The 19,986-nt window shown below is 46.4% G+C and overlaps 1 protein-coding gene across 3 annotated transcripts; it reads left to right on the forward strand.

Annotated features, from left to right (window-relative positions):
- The first annotated feature begins 259 nt into the window (after nt 1-259).
- LOC116936993 (heterogeneous nuclear ribonucleoprotein L-like) lies at nt 260-16,006 on the forward strand. 3 transcript variants are annotated; one of them, XM_076062659.1, is made up of 12 exons: nt 260-595; nt 5,421-5,636; nt 6,018-6,103; nt 6,235-6,331; nt 7,769-7,838; nt 11,024-11,110; nt 11,598-11,854; nt 12,210-12,331; nt 13,010-13,211; nt 13,819-13,876; nt 14,707-14,802; nt 15,261-16,006. In XM_076062659.1, exons 1-12 carry the CDS (start codon nt 341-343, stop codon nt 15,314-15,316), a joined length of 1,602 nt encoding a protein of 533 aa, XP_075918774.1. In that variant the 5' UTR covers nt 260-340; the 3' UTR covers nt 15,317-16,006. The 3 variants fall into 3 exon arrangements, with proteins under 3 accessions (XP_075918774.1, XP_075918776.1, XP_075918775.1); XM_076062660.1 differs by having other exon boundaries at nt 266-565; XM_076062661.1 differs by lacking the exons at nt 12,210-12,331; nt 15,261-16,006 and having other exon boundaries at nt 262-595; nt 14,707-14,792.
- Nucleotides 16,007-19,986: the final 3,980 nt, after the last annotated feature.

Below are 19,986 nucleotides of genomic sequence, written 5' to 3' on the forward strand. Positions count from 1 at the left end.
ATTTAATCTTATTTTAAAAATAATAAAATGTGGTTTTTATTTATTCTTATTTAAAAGTAATAAAATGTGATTGTTGGATTTTTTTTATTTATTTATAATGCTTTTACAATAATCAAATTTGATTATTTTTATTTATCATTTATTATTATTTATTTAATATTATAAAAATTTAATCAAATTTAATTATGTAGTCCGAGTCCGACCTAGGGGGAGGCCCACGACTGCTTCAGATCTCCGTCGCCGGCCCCAGTCGGCCGAGAGAGGCGTCACGTGACGAGTGGCTGTGGGGTCACACCAAGCCGCGCGAACATCGCCAGAGGCCACATCGATCCGAGAATCGATGTCACGCGTTGGAATCGCCCCGCCGCCGCCGCCCGCTGCTGCCGCTGACGCTCGGCGATCCGCGCGGGCGTCGTTTTCGAGCGACAGGATCGCGAATCGATTCCCTCCGGCGCTCCACGCCATCACGATGTTGACCACCGCCGCCGCCTCCGCCGCCCGGCACGCGGCCAAGCGCCTGGGAGTCAATGGCGAAGGCAACGACCGCGTCCAGGCGGGCGCGATGGTGAGCGTCAGTGACGAGCGACTTGACGAGGTGTTTCTATAACGAGAAGATGTTTATTTTACTCCTCCTCGCCCAGAGCCTCGTTGTGAGGCCTGGGCCAGAGGCTTCACTCAGGCGACGTGCCACCACCACCACCAGCCGTGTTTATATTATTTAACGTGATTGTTTAGCTTTGTAACTCGCAGATTCCAGTGCCGTTGCGAAGAGCTTCTCGTTGTTGGTGTTGGGGATGGACCACGCGGACCACAGCATCGCTAGGCTCTGCTTACGTTCAGTAAAACGCGTTTTGGTAAACGTGGATTTCGTGTTCGTTAACACTTTGGGCTATTTCCAGTGTAATTTTTTTATACGGCGTTTTCTCTTCTAAGGGTGGGTATTCTCTTTGCACTGAACTAAAATAATAAAAAAATATGAAACAATAAAAACATTACTCATTGTTTTTTTCGGTGAAGTCACGTATGTAGAAATACAATAAAATTATATTAAAACAAAAAACAATCACGACGTTTCGATCACAACGCAAGCGATCTTCATCAGGTGTCAAGAACAAATCACGGAGGTAAATACAGCAAAAGATGAGAGACGAGAATTCAACAAACCTGAAACAACATTATGTGAAGCACATCCAGTCAGGCCAACAACACAGACACTTCCTGGCGGACCACGAATAAAAACATTGCCTACCAGGAGAAATTCGTTCATGAGGCTATCCACATATACAAGCACAGAGACAATTTCAACCGAGAAGATAGATTCTGGCTTAACAATCATTGGAAGGATTTGATAAACCATTTCGGGTCTTAATTGTTCACGCTTACGGTGGCTTTCAGACCGCATCCATTATTTTCGTCTCCCCCCTCCTCTTTTCAGAACATAGATGGACTGGTCCATCTGAACAAACTCTCAAATCGCTCTCCGTGCTGCTGACGTTAAAAAAAATGCCACTTTTGTTCAAATTTTCTTGCTGTGGTTTTCACACCTGATGATGATTGCTTCTTGTGTTGCAGTCAAAACGTCGTGAGAATTGTATTGTTTTATATTTTTATTATTTTATTGTTTCCCTTCTACGTGGTGACTTTTCTGGAAGAACCAAGAATATTAATCCCTGCAGTCACGAAAGCTTTAAATCAAAAGTTAAAATACTAATTAAGTTAAAATACCGATATGTTAAATGTCCCACGCGATAGCGTCGTGGGGAAGCTCTTCGACCCTCCCCAATGTGATTAAAAACTTTGCGGAATAAAACTTTACAGCGTCTACAAAAGCGCACCTGGCGGTGGGGGATGCGAGTTCCAGAGTTTGTAACTCGAGGGCCGTTTAGATTGAAAGTTAAACTCGCGAACGTTCTTAGCGATTACTGAAATGATGGCACTGAGCTATGGCCATTTTTTGCCAAACGGATGCAGATTTAAAAAGCCCTTTAATGCAAGTGTCTGCATCTGCTCCGATATCACTTGCCGGCGATGTTAGCCGTGGCTTTATTTTGGTGATTTTGAAAAAGTTTTATGGTTTGGCCATGATTGTTTTGTTGTAGTACGGAGTTAGACTGATGGCTTTAATCTTAGTTGTCTTGTGGTTGTTGTTGTTGTTTGACTTGCATCCCACTGGGATTTTTGCACACAGCGTTGGTGTACGGTGCTATTTCAAGGATTATTTTGCTGTTTTTTCCTGGATTTTTTGTTTGCACAGTCACACAAAGTCACTTTAAGATGTTTTTCCTGTTCATGTTTTTGTTTGTTGCGGTTGCACCCGATTCAAGAGCCAAATGGCTCACAGGGCTATACCAAATAAATGAAACTGAAAACTGTCTTCTCGGTATAGGAGGAAACAACAGCTTTGCACAATAGTCGTGTTGAGTTTGCTTCCTTGCCGACGTGCACAGGACACGTTTGAGGACCCACACAAGCCCCCACCGTCGGCTGTGGTTCACGTGCGGGGACTCTCAGACACAGCCCTCGAGTCGGACCTCGTGGAGGCCGTGCGGTACTTTGGCCTAGTCAGGTGACCAGTCGGTGGTGACCGTTGCCCGCATGGGGAAGGAAGCTGTATTATTATTATTGTTGTTTACCGAAAACACCAAAGATTAATTCCTGCAGTCACGAAAGCTTTGAACCAAGTTTAAACCGCCTCTACGGGGAGGTATAAGGTCTGTATCTTTGTGTCTGTCTTTGTGTTGTCTTGTGTTGTCTGTGTGTTGTCTCTGCTTGTGTATCTGCCTTTGTGTCTGTGCTTGGATTTGTTTCTCTGTGCTGTCTCTGCCTGTGTGTCGGTCTTGGTGCTTCCGAATGTTTGCTGCCGTGCTCCACTTTGCTCTATGCATACCTCATGCTAAAATGTCCCATTGTCTCTCAGCCTTGCCTTCTCATGCTAATATGTCCCATTGCCTCTCAGCCTTGCCTTCTCTGCCTATTTAAGGCGACTTCACTGTCTGCTTGTACCTGTGCTGGTCCACTCTACTTGAATGTCTATGTGTGTGTGCCATCTGTATCTTAAATTTCATACTTAACTTGCAATTTAGCAATCTTTGAAATAACGTAATCAACCAGGCTTTGCGTTAATTGTGTTTTGACCGACCGTCTGTGTTGCTTTATTTGGTTTCCAAATTCTGCTAAACTCTTGTCTGTTTGGTATGCTTCTCTCTCTGTGTCCCCTATTGTGTCGGTGTTAGTTCCCCCCTACTTGGGTGTCTGTATATACATCTGGGGTTATGTGTTTCCCCTCTCTCTTAAATTTAGCTCTTCTGTACCTGATGATGGCTGCTTGTGTTGCAACCGAAACGTCGTGCGCTATTATGTAATTTTATTATTTCTTATTTATACGTGACTTTACCGAAAAAAAACAAAGATTATTGTTGTTATTATAGTTATTATTATTGTTATTGGTGTTATTATTATTGTTATTATTGTTGTGGTGGTGGTGTTTGCGGACGTGGAGTGAACGTAGACCTTGGAAATTCGAGTATTACCGGTTTTCGGTTCAATAACTCAAGAAATTGCATAACACGAAAATACTCGATGGTTCTTAAGCACGGGGTGGGAGATGCCCTTTCTGGGGGTGCAAGACGTGCCAGATTATTTTTTAACAAGGTAAATCCATCGAAACACATTGAGCACGGGCACGTACGCACCGCTACTTTGTTCCATCAAACCTCTAAATTAATAAATATTGTACGTTTAAAAAATATATATATTGAGAACCAAAGGGGGGGTGGCAAGGCTGCAGGTTAAAGCTCAAGAACCACTTCCGTAAATAAAAAGTCGTGGCCGCGTTATGCGGCGGACGAGAGGGCGCGGCGTTGCCCACGTCACGGCGTGATCGGCGACGCCGTGCGTGGCTTACTCGGGGCCTTGCCAGCCTGAAGTGACCAACCAAAAACCACTTCATCTTCTTTGGGGTTCTTTCGGTAAAGTCACCACTGCGTAGAATGAGAATAAAATAATAAATTAATACAAATTAAAATAACACGATAAAATTCTCACGACGTTTCGGGCCACAACACAAGTGGCCTTCATCAGGTGAAGGGATGAGACTGCCAAACTGAAATGGGACAGTCTCGTCCCTTCACCTGATGAAGGCGACTTGTGTTGTGGCCGAAACGTCGTGAGAATTTAATTGTGTTTTTAAATTAATTTATTATTTTATTCTCATTCTACGCGACTATACCGAAAGAACCAAAGAAGATGAATCCTTGCAGTCACGAAAGCTTTAAATGGAAACAAAAACCGTTTGTTCTTCAATTTCCCCAAGTCACGAATTCCCTCCGAATTAAAGTGCCGCTGCTGCTTTTGTTGTGCCGTCTGACAAAAGCAGCACACGTTCAACTGTGATTAGTAACCGTGTTAAAAATTAATATCTCGTATTGAAATGGTGCACACACGTACCTTGTTTATGTACGTTTGAAGAGGCTTCGTTTGTCAGGTGATACATCGACAGAAGAAGACTACATTACCCTCAAGATGTATTTTAAATATAATTATATTCATATTCTTAGTTTTTTCGGTAAAGTCACGTTGAAGAGAAACAACAAAATAACAAAATATATAAAACAATAAAAAATTCTCACGACGTTTCGACCATAACTCAAACGGTCATCATCAGGTGTGTCGGTTTGCATAAATTTATTTTTAAAACGGTACATTTATTTATTCATGAGGCTATCCACATATACAAGCACAGAGACAATTTCAACCGAGAAGATGGATTCTATCTTAGCAATCATTGGAAAGATTTGATAAATCATTTCAGTTCTTGATTGATTGTTCACGCTTACAGTGGCTTTCAGACAGCATACATTATAAAAAATTTCGTCTCCCCCCTCCTCTTTAAAAAAAAAAAATAGATGGACTAGTCCTGGGCAAACTGCCAATCGCTGCGCGTGACGCCAACGTTTTTTCAATATATATAAATAAATAAATGTGCCATTTTTTAAATAAATTTATGCAAACCGACACACCTGATGATGACCGTTTGAGTTATGGTCGAAACGTCGTGAGAATTTTTTATTGTTTTATATGTTTTGTTATTTTGTTGTTTCTCTTCAACGTGACTTTACCGAAAAAACTAAGAATATGAATTACTGCAGTCACGAAAGCTTTAAATCAAAATATAATTATATTCTTACAGTACATTCAATTCCAACGTACTACACTGCCAAACTGAAATGGGACGTGGCATCTAACCTGCATCCAACCAGTCTCCACTCCGTTGCATGCATTGAAACATTTCTTGAGATCAAATGAGGTGACTTGGAGCAGACCAACCTCGTGGTTAAAATTAACAACAACAGGCACGCGTTTTAAAGTCGGCCACATCTTTGAATAACGGCACTCGTTTGTACGTGGTGATGATACCCAAGACGCGGCAGGCGCTGGTGGAGTTTGAAGACCCGGAGAGCTCCCGCAGCTGCGTCGACTACTCGTCCAAGGGCTCCGTCTACGTGTGCGGGCAGCCGGCCTACTTTAACTTCTCTACCAGCCAGAAGCTTTGGCGCCCTGGCGTCCCGGGGGACAACGACAACAGCAACCACATCCTGCTCTTCACCATTCTCAACCCCATCTACCCCATCACCACGGTGGGCATTGTTACACTTACAGCAGCTGGACATTAATGTGTGAATAGTTTGTCGGGTGTGCCATGCACACACGCGCGTGTTTCATTTATACGAGTGAAATTATGTCCGTTTTGGATTACAGTGAATGGCTTTGCTAAGGAAATTACATTGATCCTTTGGTTCATTTGAGGCAATTGAAGTCGTGTTTTTTGTTTGTGCTTTGAAGTCTACCAATGGCATTGAATAAAAAACAATATATAGACCTAATGTTGATTTTGGAAAGCGTTGATGTCCTGTATGGCTCGATCTTAAAAATTCACTGGAAAAAAAGCTTTTCAAATTTACTTGGTAATGCGTGCAAAATCACCTCGCTGCGTTTGTGTGCTCCATGTGGTCCTGCAGGATGTGCTTTACAACATTTGCAAACCATTTGGGCCTCTGCAACGCATTGTGATCTTCAGGAAGAATGGCCTGCAGGCCTTTGTGGAATATCCTTTCAACGAGATGCATAACCGTAACGATATGTCCGCCATTCACGTAATTTTACGTGTTATTTTGGAGATGCTAAATGTATTGTTTTTAAAATGAAATGGTCGTGTTTTCCTTAATTTTTGGCCACGTTTGTTTCGGTTGAGAGCGCCGAGAGAGCGAACTCATCTCTGAATGGAGCGGACATCTATTCGGGCTGCTGTACTCTTATAGTGGAGTATGCGAGGGCAAGTACAACCGATACTTTGTACATTCACAAGTGTGTGCACCACAACCTGGGTTTTTTCACCCGCAGACCAAAGATTTCATTTAATATTCTGAATTGACCACTTTGGTGAGCAAATAATGCTGAATACACACGGCAATTCATTGCTAGATGAGGGCTTCCGCACTCGATGCCTGTTGTGGGGGTTATTTGACTTGTGTGCGGGGTAAAGGAGTGTAGCATATATTGTGGCAGCATAGAAATACAATGCACCCAATGGATTTTACAGCTGCCCACCACACAGCTCCACAACCTACAACAACCCATTGTGCATGACGGGCATCCTTGCCGTTGTCTAAAGTCAAACTTTTCCCAATTGATATTACCGTGTGAGCGTGGTTCTCATCTGAGCCAGTGCCCTGAGCCAGTTAGTGGAAAATTCGCATCCAGTGGGAAGGGTAGAGTTGGTTTTTAATTCAATTTTATTTGGTGACGGGTGATTAGCATTCAGCCATAGGCTGCTTTGCGAGACCTGCAGAGTACCTGAGGGGAGATGTTACATTGTTAGCAGGAAATAAAATTACTGAACAGTAATAACGAATGCATCATTTTCATAACGGGGTTATGGCACTTCAACATTTTTGAGGTATACGATCAAGGCTAACGCTTTACAGTACACGAGGAACACCGCGAATAAATAATACCGAGTTAGGCAGAGCATGCCAAACTTATGTGCGATTAAACAAGTTTGGAATTTAAATAGGTCACCGAGGGATAGCGATTTTATCTGCAAACACGAAGGGAGCTTGTTCTAACGAAGAGGGATAATCAACACTTGATCTTAAACAAAAAACCGGTGGCAGAAGGCCACTGTTTTCCCACAACTCCGATAAGCACGCTTTTGCTACGTACGGCGCGAAAGTTTAGCTTCCCGTTGACTTCCTACGTGTGGCAGCTCTTATTCATTCATCTCCCAGGAGGTTAAGGGTTGCGTTAAGTACCTCGGCTTCACCGCAAGTTGCATGCCGTAATTGTCTCGGGGGTAATGACCGCTTAATAATTATGCTTGTAAATTTTAAATGGTTCTAAAGTTTCGATTTAAAGCTTTCGTGACTGCAAGGATTAATCTTCTTTGGTTCTTTCGGTAAAGTCACCACGTAGAATGAGAATAAAATAATAAAATAAAACAATAAAATTATCACGACGTTTCGGCCACAACACAAGGTCGGGACGACAGGTTTGTTCCTTTCACCTGAAGAAGGCCACTTGTGTTGTGGCCGAAACGTCGTGAGAATTTCATTGTTTTATTTTATTTTTTTATCCTCATTCTACGTGGAGACTTTACCGAAAGAACCAAAGAAGGTTCTAAAGTTATATAATTTTTTTTCCCAGCATCTATGCCCTACATGCTGGCCACGAATAATGTTTATCTTTTCCCCCTGCTGTGTCCTCTTTACAGGCGATGCGTCTGAATGTGTTTAAAAATGACTCTGAGACCTGGGACTTCACCAACCCTGGCCTCAAGCAAGGTAAGACCAATATCGAGCATATCAGAGCCGCGCTCTCTCGACAGCTGGTGGTGGTGAGCCCTCGGTGTGTGGGGGGGGGTGACGTTTTTAACGCAAGGGGTGGGGGGTGTGCACGGCGTGATGAAACAGGCATTGACTATTTCTGTACGCGGCCGGCTTTGCCGTGTTATACTTGAAGATCAGTGGCCAAGTAGAGGGGGAAGTTTGGAGTGTTCTCAAGAGGATAATGCAGCTTCTGCACTTGAGATTTTGGTTGCAGAAAAATGTCACACCTGCAGACACTTGGTTGTCTTGAAGCACATTGGTGTACTGTTTACAATCTACAGAACTTGGTCGTTGTCACAGGAAGTTATTTGAAACGCCATTCCCCTCTTTTGTATCAATCATGCAATCACTGCAATTGTGTAGAGCTGGTCAAGGTTATTTTCGTTTATACCTATCTTCTCCATATATAAAAGGCAAAGTTGTGAATATGTGTGTCTGTTCAAAATGTTTAGCGTACTTCCCGACATGCAACAAACTGGAAATTTGCCATGTGGGTACTTTCCAGACTGTACACCGTGCAAACATTACACAAATACACTTTTGTTTTTTGGGGGGGGGGGAGCTCGATAATGCATTTATTTTTTGCACGGCAAGTGAGCTGTGACGTCAAATCTGTCACGTGACCCGTAGTGTAGCGGTTAGCGCTACGCTGCGCTACGAACCCGGCGACCCAAGTTCGATTCCCGCTCACCGCCACCACCGGTGACGATTATTTTAACCGGTCCTGGGCCTCCCCTAGGTCGACTCAGCCTCAAACGAGTAACTGCTGTGGTGTGTGAACATCGCCAGTGGGGAGACAAAGGCGGCCGGGTAGTAACAGCTAGCGCAACATATAACTAAATAATCTTTGTGTTTTTTTAGCCCATGCTAAGCTTGCGTAGTTTACTCTGGGCAGATTGGTTTTAAACTCCTGCCCGTGTACTTTGTTTTTCTAGTTAACCCTTCACAACAATGTGGCAGTTTAAGTGAATGTTGTGAAGAACAGGATTCACAAGGAGGCATGTGGCTGCTGGAGTGTTCAATAATCCATTGGATTAATTTTTTTGTTACCATTAAAGTTGTTGCCCTGGTACTGGACATGCGATAGACATTGCCATTAAGTTGGTGGCGTTTTAGATTTTGATCAGCTTTGAAGATTTTCCCAACGTCAAGTGCATGTGGCCCATGGGCGGGTACTCGGTTGTTCGGGGTGTATCAAGGCTGGGCATTTTTACACTACAGTGTAAAACCTTGCATTGCGAGCATAATTCGTTCCGGGAACGTGTTTGTAATCCAAAGCGCTCGTACATCAAAGCACTCGTCTATCAGTTGTGTGATCACGTGACTCACGGCAGTACAAAGTGTGTCTACACGTACACTGCTCGTATTGCAAGACCTCGCTCGTTTATCAAGTTAATATTTATTTACAATTTTAGCTCGTCTTGCAAAACACTTGCAGACCAAGTTACTCGCAATCCAAGGTTTTACTTTTATATTTAGATTTACCAGGGTGTGTGTCTGTTGGATCAGAAGTAGGTGCCAACTTTCACTGGCATATTTGAGGTGGACATTGCACGTTGCGTTTTTATATTTTGTAGGGTTGAGAAACCTTGACTGCATTATGTGGTGTCTGGATACTAAGCGGAGAAGCTTAGAGGATGTCAGAAAAGCCGATATTTACGATTGAAAATATCACTTATTATAAAGTAACCCTTTTAATTTGGTACGATTGAGCCTGAACAGGAAAATGGTATCTTTGTCCCGAGTACATTGTGTGTACGCACAGATATTAGTTTCCGAAGAGGTAAGTCTCGCCACTTTATCAAGGGAGCTTCAGGGACACGGTGCGGTTTGATTTAATCGCCAAATTTCCGTAAACGCTTCGAAGAGTATTTTCCTCACTCCCAACATCAACGCTACAAGGAGCATCTGCGAGCATTGCCGCACACAGAAGCACACGGAGGCAATTTTCAAGCAACACACGAGCAATAAAGCGCCCGGCAGCCAACAGCCACCGACGTGAACGGCGACGACACGAACGGCGACATTGGCGACATCCTCGTCGGCACTTGGGAGGCACCGGGGACCAAGCAACCAACACGCCGCCGCCGCTGTGACACGCACGGCCGACCCGCGCCCCCCACGCCTGCAGCGCAGCACGCCGCGTCCGCTGCACCGCAACCGCCACGTGCCGCTTGGCAGAGGCCATCGGATAACCCACGTCCAGCCGCAGGCACCGGGGGACACGGCGCTGACAGACCGGCAAAGCACCAGAACCGCCGCGAAGAAGCCGGGAGCGACGAAAGCCCGCATTCACCGCGAACGGGACTTGGAAATAAGCCAAACGGAACGCGTGCCGATGCGTTTGGGGCTTAAAATCGCTCCGTTGGTGAGAATTTACCTCCACGCTCGTACGTTTAGACTGCCTTGCTAAAGTTTTGTTTGCAAACGAGGCTTTTGACATTGCTGATGCCAGACACAACGCATTTCGCATCGGTTTATAAGCGGCGATCTTTTTCATTTTAAAGGTTCGTAAGGCCCCGTCGCCCACTTCAAGCGTCCCAATTTTAAGCCCCAAACCAAAAAGGGTCGCCGGAGAGCGAGAGGTGCGGTGGCACGGACAACGCGGGGGGGTCCATTTGTGCCGAGCGTGACTGCTGTTGGCGCAGGAAAGAAGGCGCCGGCCTTTCTGTTGCATCCTCCTCGCGATGGGTCGTCAGCCGCCGCCCGACTCTGGGCAACTTTGTGTTCCCGTCGAAGCGTAGACTGGGTAAGAAACGAGCGGGCATCGCAGGCGGCAACCACGGACACTCGCTGACGCCGCACCTCGGAACAATTTGTCGCGTGCATCTGTACACCTCCAATAAATTTTGTTTTTTCTTCTTCTTGCGATGAGCGTTTCTTTACGCGCTGTATTTTGTATGGTGCTCGTTATTTATGTTGCGCCATGTGAAATCTGCATTTTAAAAATACCGCCAATTGTTTTTATCGACAGACGCAGCGCACCCCCGTGTGGAGTGTGCCCGGAATTTCTTAATGTATTGGTCATGTGAATGTTCTGGGTGCAGAATGCATTTTTTGGATTGTCCTTATTTTGTGCAGCAATGAGCGCTTATGTTTCCCGTGGGTGAATTTGGTGATCGTTTTTTTGTTGTTTTCAGAGGACAATGCAATGATGCCAGCGAAGCAAACGTCTCTCCTTGGCGACCATCCCAAAGCACACGCTTGCGGTGGTGGCGACTGTGGAGGTAATCCCCTTGTTGCGAATGCTATAATTTCGGTTTCCTTCAGCTTGCTGTCAGATTGAAAGAACCTGCTGCCTGTTGAGAACATTTCTTATTTGGAATTAGTGTTAAGGTGCATCCTAAAAACCTTTTTTTGCGATTAACAATTGCAACGTATGAGTTGCTTTGTGTTTTAAGAGACGATATTTCCAATAGCTATCAGATGTATTGGGTATTTAAAACAAGCTATGCTGAATAATAGCTCTAGCTTGGTGGCCCTCAACCTAAAATAAAAACTAGTTTAGTCTATTCCCTAGGCAACTGAGTCTTCTGGACCAATGTTTTCCAGTGTCTCCAAGGAGTAGAGTGGTGATTCCTGGGTTACCTGACCTTATAGGAAAGGGCACACGTGTGTAAGATGATGGTTGTCATAAATCTGTTTTTCAGAGAAGTTTAGAGAGTTTCAGCTAGTTCACTATGCGTTTCCCCCTCTTGTGTGTTTGCGTCACAGGCCACCAGCAGCCACCACCACCGGGCGTCGACTACGGATCTGGCCGCGACGGCATGGGCGGTGGGGGAGGAATGGGCATGGGAGTAGGCATGGGCAACCAGGTTGGGCCCCAGGGTGGTACCCAGGGCCAGCACGTGCAAGCCATGATGAACCAGCAGGCCGACAACAAGGTCCTCATTGTGTACGACTTGGACGCCGAACGCTTCAACTGCGACCGCGTGTTTAACATCCTCTGCCTCTTCGGCGACGTGGAGAAGGTGCCTTCGCTGGGTGTTGCGCGCACCTGCTTTGAAATGAGTCCCTGTTTTTTTTCTTCCAAAGGTTCAACCGCGGTGCAATGCGTACGCACGCGTGTGGTGCACGTCATGCGCTGATCGTGTTATATAAAGTGGGAGATTCACACGACCAAATTTGTTCACCGATTGACAACATACACATTTGGTCATTTTCTTTACAAAAATGTACCCAATGCGAAGTGTTCTTTGTGCATGTTTTCTAATGGCCCCTCGGCCAACACTTCACATTTCAACAATGCGTTACAACGAAACTTGTAGATATTTTCGTGCAAGATTGCGCGATGCTGAACCGTCTTACGGGTTGTTATTTTTGTAGGTTAAGTTCCTGAAGAGCAAGCCGGGAGCCGCCATGGTCGAGATGGGAGATCAGTACGCCGTGCACAGGGCGGTTTTTCACCTCAATATGTCTCAGATCTTTGGAAATAAAATCAACCTCTGGTGAGCCTTTTTGTTCCCGTGTTAAATTGGTAAATGTAACTCGTCATATCCTGTTAATGTAATTGGATACTGCTTTCCATTTAGAGAAGACAACTTTAGTAAATATTTAGTGCAAGTGACTAAATTTTAGGACGGTGAAAAAGAGAGCTGATGAATACCGTGAACGAAACACTCGTCACAGCTCACGAGGACCCCGGTGACTTGCTGTCCAGAGCCTTTATTGAAGTGGCGAACATGAAATTTAGATTCTAGATTTGAAGCTTTACGGGGAGGGCCTTTATTGAAATAGCGAACGTGAAATTTGGATTCTAGATTTGAAGCTCTACGGGGAGGGCTTTCACCTATCTGTTAGAGCTTTCAACAGACAACGGGACAAGAAGTCAAAGCTCATCGAGACGCTGACCTTCCTCAAAAGATGCCGCGATCACAAGCTTAAAGGACGCGACCTGGGCTTGCTGTCTTCACTCCAACGCTGTCCTCTGGACAGTCCGGTCCCTTCACCTGATGAAGGCCACTTGTGTTGTGGCCGAAACGTCGTGATTTTTTGTTATTTTATTTTTTACCCACGTGACTTTACCGAATCGAACCAAAGAGCACGTGAAATTTGGAACGTGATAAAATAAAAACTAAAAACAGTTTCTTCGCGCTATTCCCTCCCTTCCGCCCTCGTCTCGGCAGCGTGTCGAGGCAGCGGTCGATTGTGCCGGGCCAGGCGTTCGAGCTGCCGGACGGCACCGACAGCTACAGGGACTACGCAGGTTCTCACAACCACCGCTACGCCGACAGCGAGAAGGCGGCGAAGAACCGCAACCAGCGTCCCACCGCGGTGCTGCACTTCTTCAACGCGCCCACGGACATCACGGCCGAGATGTTCGCGCAGGTTCGTGCCCCCGCCGCCCCTTCAGCCTGCTGCCAGCAGCGCAGAAGGGGAGCGCGTTCGGTTTCTTTAAAAGTTTTCCCAGGTGAAGCTTTTATAAATATTCAAGTCCAAATTTTGCACATGAAACAATCGTGGGGTTTTAAGATGAGCCTATTGATGTTGTGGAGTTTGTGGTGGCCAATGACACGTTTCCTGTGACGGGACAAATGTAAAATGGTGTAATGTAGTTTCCTTTCAGCGGTTAAAACATAAGATGTATAAATAATGCAGTCGATGTTCCAAAGGGACTTTTTTGTTACAGACTAGACAACACCTCGCGTTAATTTGTCCTGTTTAATACATTACGATTCATATTCGTATTCGAAAGGTTTACATTTCAGTCTTTGGACATTGTTTCTGCAAATGGTTGCATTCCCCCTGAGTCTATGCTTGGTGTTCACAATAATCTGAGCACTTTGAAAGACTGCTCCAAAGCTGGCGAATGTAAATTAAAAAATGGACAACGGGATTTGTGCCTGCAATTAAAATGACATCTCCCGAATGCTTTACCGGTGCACGTTAACTGTTACCAACTATAACGTGAACGCCGCCCGTTCTGTCCCCGCAGCTGTGCGACGAAATGTCGATTGCGAGGCCCCGCTCTTTCAAAGTGTTTTCTGGAAAAAGTAAGTCCCGCAAAGTATGTTTATTATTTATCTTACGTGTCATGGCACAGAATAAATCGTGTACTGTATTCTCCATGCAATCGTCGCTTGATTTACAGCACGACACCAGATGATCTGCAACGTGTGCTATGAGGCCATGCTCAAGAAACCCTGTGAGAAATTCTCTCCCGAGAGCAGTCCTTGCTATTCACTCGCGCCCAAGCTGACTGAAGCGTGTTAGCGTAGCCAAGGCATCGGACTGAAGCCTTCCTGCTGCAGAAATTCACCGACGACTGACACCACCCTTTAAACACGGCTTCTTTAGGTAAAGTCACGTAGAAGGGAAACAACAAAATAATAAATATATACAAACACAGACAATTTCAACCGAGAAGATGGATTCTGGCTTAGCAACCATTGGAAGGATTTGATAAACCATTTCGGGTCTTAATTGATTGTTCACGCTTACGGTGGCTTTCAGACCGCATCCATTATTTTCGTCTCCCCCCTCCTCTTTTCAGAACATAGATGGACTCGTCCATCTGAACAACTGCCAAATCGCTCTCCGTGGTGCTAACGTTAAAAATAACCGCCACTTTTTTAAAATGTTCTTGCTGTGGTTTTCACACCTGATGATGATTGCTTGTGTTGCAGTCGAAACGTCGTGAGAATTTTATTGTTTTATATTTTTATTATTTTATTGTTTCCCTTCTACGTGGTGGTGACTTTACCGAAAGAACCAAGAATATGAATCCCTGCAGTCACGAAAGCTTTAAATCAAAATGGCGAAGGGTGTTGCGTTTTACACGACCCAAATTACTCTATGAGCGACGGTCCGTCCACGTGTCCAGCCGATAGGAGCGTGTCCGGCCTGATGGAGTGGGAGACCAAGAACGATGCCATGGAGGCTCTGGCGTGCATTAACCATCACCCCCTGAAGAACGCAAGTAAGTTGTGGGGTGTTGGCCATTTGTGTTGGTGCGATGACATTGAAGCGGTGCTGCATTATCGGCAAATCTTTGGTCGTACGCTCTGTTGAGCACCTAATGTTCAGATTTGGGGGGGGCGCTTGTTATTACCATAGCACCATCTGTGTACACTGGCTGCCTAGCAGCCTTGGGTGAAATTGCAGGAAGCGAAAGCAGTTGTAGATTGTTGTATTATATATTAACAGGTTGTTATTTATGGGCGATTTGGATTTCGTTGTTGTTGTTTGCATATACAGAATGGAATTGAAAGTTGACATAGCCAAGCACTTTCACTTATCACAACTCAACGTTATCTTAGCTCCCTGAACGAGTTTGTTAACATCAACAAAGACCCTCCTAAGAATCGCTTCATTGTTTTAAGTTTTTGTGTGCTCCAGTGAAGACGTCATGTGGCTCCCCTGTTTTTATTTTCTCAGATGTTCCATACCTCTACACCCTCAAACTGTGCTTCTCCACTGCCCAGTCTTCATAGAAGACAACTCAACATGTTTCATGCCGTATTGAACGTCGGTGTCAACATCATTGTCACTTTGTGTATTATTTGTGAATGTCCCATCACTCTTGTTGAAAGTTAACCGTGGGTATAGGTCGAAAGTGCAATTTGACGCGTTTACATTTTAGTTGTCATTTTTTGGAGGATTAATTTAGATTTCTATATTGACTGCACCGAAAGATTTTAAAGGTCGCAGTGGAAATGAAGAATGTTGAAATTAAAATAATTATGATTAGTCTCCTTAACCTGCCGAGTTTGTCTGCCGTGTGCATTGCTATTTTGTCCATGAGCCCCAAACCAGATTTCACTTGGCAGTCCTCGGGTGCCGTAACTTTAGCGGCTCCAATTAATTTACAATTTGGGGGGGTTCTCAACTTGCTCATAGCCAAAGTTTTTGCTCCCACCACGAGTGATGCTCCTTTCTTGCTGTAGCCCATGGCACTAATATTGCCCATTTAATTTCATAACGGAGAGCTCTGAAATAAATGCCAAAGAGACCCTTTTGGGGGGGGGCTGGTAAAAATATACCCCGACTCATTGAAAATCCCATTGAAAAACATGGGTTGGCATTCTGTACAGTGCGTGTATTTAGCAGGTTAATACGCTTGCAAATATAAACCCCAAGAGAAAATAGAACCGTGTTTGAAAATAAAAGCATGGAGAGATGCATGTTTGACATCGAACTGGAATCGATTGAACATGAGCGTGGAGACATGAAGGAAGTTGGGCATAGGGTAGGTGAGTGACTGAGTGAATGAGTGACTGAGTGTGTGGGTGGCTAGGTGAGTGACTGTGTGTGTGGCTAGGTGAGTGACTGAGTGTGTGGGTGGCTAGGTGAGTGACTGTGTGTGTGGCTAGGGAGTGACTGAGTGTGTGGGTGGCTAGGTGAGTGACTGTGTGTGGCTAGGTGAGTGACTGAGTGAATGAGTGACTGTCTATGTGGGTGGCTAGGTGAGTGACTGCGTGAATGAGTGACTGTGTGGGTGGCTAGGTGAGTGTCTGGGTGGCTAGGTGAGTGACTGAATGACTAAGTGTCTGTATGGATGGCTAGGTGAGTGAATGAGTGACTGAGTGTGTGGGTGGCTAGGTGAGTGACTGAGTGTGTGGGTGGCTAAGTGAGTGACAGTGAATGAGTGACTGTGTGTGTGGCTAGGTGAGTGAGTGACTGAGTGTGTGGGTGGCTAGGTGAGTGACTGTGTGTGTGGCTAGGTGAGTGACTGAGTGTGTGGGTGGCTAGGTGAGTGACTGTGTGGCTAGGTGAGTGAATGAGTGACTGTCTATGTGGGTGGCTAGGTGAGTGACTGCGTGAATGAGTGACTGTGTGGGTGGCTAGGTGAGTGTCTGGGTGGCTAGATGAGTGACTGAATGACTAAGTGTCTGTATGGTTGGCTAGGTGAGTGACTGAGTGAATGAGTGACTGAGTGTGTGGGTGGCTAGGTGACTGAGTGTGTGGGTGGCTAGGTGAGTGAATGAGTGACTGTGTGGGTGGCTAGGTGAGTGACTGAGTGACTGAGTGTGTGGGTGGCTAGGTGAGTGAGTGAATGAGTGACTGTGGGTGGCTAGGTGAGTGAATGAGTGACTGTGTGGGTGGCTAGGTGAGTGACTGTGGGTGGCTAGGTGAGTGACTGAATGAGTGACTAAGTGTCTGTGTGGGTGGCTAAGTGAGTGACTGAGTGAATGAGTGAGTGTGTGGGTGGCTAGGTGAGTCAGTGTGTGGGTGGCTAGGTGAGTGACTGTGTGGGTGGCTAGGTGAGTCACTGAGTGAATAAGTGACTGTGTCTGTAGGTGGCTAGGTGAGTGAATGAGTGACTGTCTATGTGGGTGGCTAGGTGAGTGACTGCGTGAATGAGTGTGTGGGTGGCTTGGTGAGTGTCTGGGTGGCTAGATGAGTGACTGAATGACTATGTGTCTGTATGGTTGGCTAGGTGAGTGACTGAGTGAAAGAGTGACTGTGTGGGTGGCTAGGTGAGTGACTGAGTGAATGAGTGACTGAGTGTGTGGGTGGCTAGGTGAGTGAATGAGTGACTGTGTGAGTGTCTAGATGAGTGACTGAGTGAATGAGTGACTGAGTGTGTGGGTGGCTAGGTGAGTGACTGAGTGAATGAGTGACTGTGTGGGTGGCTAGGTGAGTGCGTGAATGAGTGACTGTGTGGGTGGCTAGGTGAGTGACTGTGGGTGGCTAGGTGAGTGACTGAATGAGTGACTAAGTGGCTGTGTGGGTGGCTAAGTGAGTGACTGAGTGAATGAGTGAGTGTGTGGGTGGCTAGGTGAGTGAGTGTGTGGGTGGCTAGGTGAGTGACTGTGTGGGTGGCTAGGTGAGTCACTGAGTGAATAAGTGACTGTGTCTGTAGGTGGCTAGGTGAGTGACTGAGTGAATGAGTGTCTTTGTGGGTGGCTAAGTGAGTGACTGAGTGAATGAGTGACTGAGTGTGTGGGTGGGTAGGTGAGTGTGTGAATGAGTGTGTGGGTGGCTAGATGAATGAGTGACTGAGTGTGTGGGTGGCTAGGTGAGTGACTGAGTGTGTGGGTGGCTAGGTGAGTGAATGAGTGACTGTGGGTGGCTAGGTGAGTGAGTGACTGTGTGGGTGGCTAGGTGAGTGAATGAGTGACAGTGTCTGTGTGGGTGCGTAGGTGAGTGTGTGTCTGTGTGGGTGGCTAGGTGAGTGAGTGACTGAATGTGTGGGTGGCTAGGTGAGTGAGTGAATGAGTGACTTGAGTGTCTGTGTGGGTGGCTAGGTGAGTGACTGTGTCTGTGTGGGTGGCTAGGTGAGTGAGTGACTGAGTGTGTGGGTGGCTAGGTGAGTGAGTGACTGAGTGTGTGGGTGGCTAGGTGAGTGACTGTGTCTGTGTGGGTGGCTAGGTGAGTGAGTGACTGAGTGTGTGGGTGGCTAGGTGAGTGGGTGACTGAGTGTGTGGGTGGCTAGGTGAGTGACTGTGTGGGTGGCTAGGTGAGTGAGTGAGTGTGTGGGTGGCTAGGTGAGTGAGTGACTGTGTGCGTGGCTAGGTGACTGTGTGGGTGGCTAGGTGAGTGAGTGACTGTGTGGGTAGCTAGGTGAGTGAGTGAATGAGTGAGTGTGTGGGTGGCTAGGTGAGTGAGTGTGTGGCTAGGTGAGTGACTGTGTGTGTGGGTGGCTAGGTGAGTGAGTGACTGAGTGTGTGGGTGGCTAGGTGAGTGAGTGAATGAGTGACTGAGTGTGTGGGTGGCTAGGTGAGTGAGTGACTGTGGGTGGCTAGGTGAGTGAGTGACTGTGTGTGTGGCTAGGTGAGTGAGTGACTGAGTGTGTGGGTGGCTAGGTGAGTGACTGTGTGTGTGGCTAGGTGAGTGACTGAGTGTGTGGGTGGCTAGGTGAGTGACTGTGTGGCTAGGTGAGTGAATGAGTGACTGTCTATGTGGGTGGCTAGGTGAGTGACTGCGTGAATGAGTGACTGTGTGGGTGGCTAGGTGAGTGTCTGGGTGGCTAGATGAGTGACTGAATGACTAAGTGTCTGTATGGTTAGCTAGGTGAGTGACTGAGTGAATGAGTGACTGAGTGTGTGGGTGGCTAGGTGACTGAGTGTGTGGGTGGCTAGGTGAGTGAATTAGTGACTGTGTGGGTGGCTAGGTGAGTGACTGAGTGACTGAGTGTGTTGGTGGCTAGGTGAGTGAGTGAATGAGTGACTGTGTGGGTGGCTAGGTGAGTGACTGAGTGAATGAGTGACTGTGTGGGTGGCTAGGTGAGTGACTGTGGGTGGCTAGGTGAGTGACTGAATGAGTGACTAAGTGTCTGTGTGGGTGGCTAAGTGAGTGACTGAGTGAATGACTGAGTGTGTGGGTGGCTAGGTGAGTGAGTGTGTGGGTGGCTAGGTGAGTGACTGTGTGGGTGGCTAGGTGAGTCACTGAGTGAATAAGTGACTGTGTCTGTAGGTGGCTAGGTGAGTGAATGAGTGACTGTCTATGTGGGTGGCTAGGTGAGTGACTGCGTGAATGAGTGTGTGGGTGGCTAGGTGAGTGTCTGGGTGGCTAGATGAGTGACTGAATGACTAAGTGTCTGTATGGTTGGCTAGGTGAGTGACTGAGTGAAAGAGTGACTGTGTGGGTGGCTAGGTGACTGAGTGTGTGGGTGGCTAGGTGAGTGACTGAGTGAATGAGTGACTGAGTGTGTGGGTGGCTAGGTGAGTGACTGAGTGAATGAGTGACTGAGTGTGTGGGTGGCTAGGTGAGTGACTGAGTGAATGAGTGACTGAGTGTGTGGGTGGCTAGGTGAGTGACTGAGTGAATGAGTGACTGTGTGAGTGTCTAGATGAGTGACTCAGTGAATGAGTGACTGGGTGTGTGGGTGGCTAGGTGAGTGACTGAGTGACTGTGTGGGTGGCTAGGTGAGTGCGTGAATGAGTGACTGTGTGGGTGGCTAGGTGAGTGACTGTGGGTGGCTAGGTGAGTAACTGAATGAGTGACTAAGTGTCTGTGTGGGTGGCTAAGTGAGTGACTGAGTGAATGAGTGAGTGTGTGGGTGGCTAGGTGAGTGAGTGTGTGGGTGGCTAGGTGAGTGACTGTGTGGGTGGCTAGGTGAGTCACTGAGTGAATAAGTGACTGTGTCTGTAGGTGGCTAGGTGAGTGACTGAGTGAATGAGTGTCTTTGTGGGTGGCTAAGTGAGTGACTGAGTGAATG

Source organism: Petromyzon marinus, unplaced genomic scaffold (assembly GCF_048934315.1).
Source record: "Petromyzon marinus isolate PM22_M1 ecotype Great Lakes invasive population unplaced genomic scaffold, UKy_Petmar_22M1.pri1.0 PM_G_Scaffold_7, whole genome shotgun sequence".
Lineage (NCBI taxonomy): Eukaryota > Metazoa > Chordata > Hyperoartia > Petromyzontiformes > Petromyzontidae > Petromyzon > Petromyzon marinus.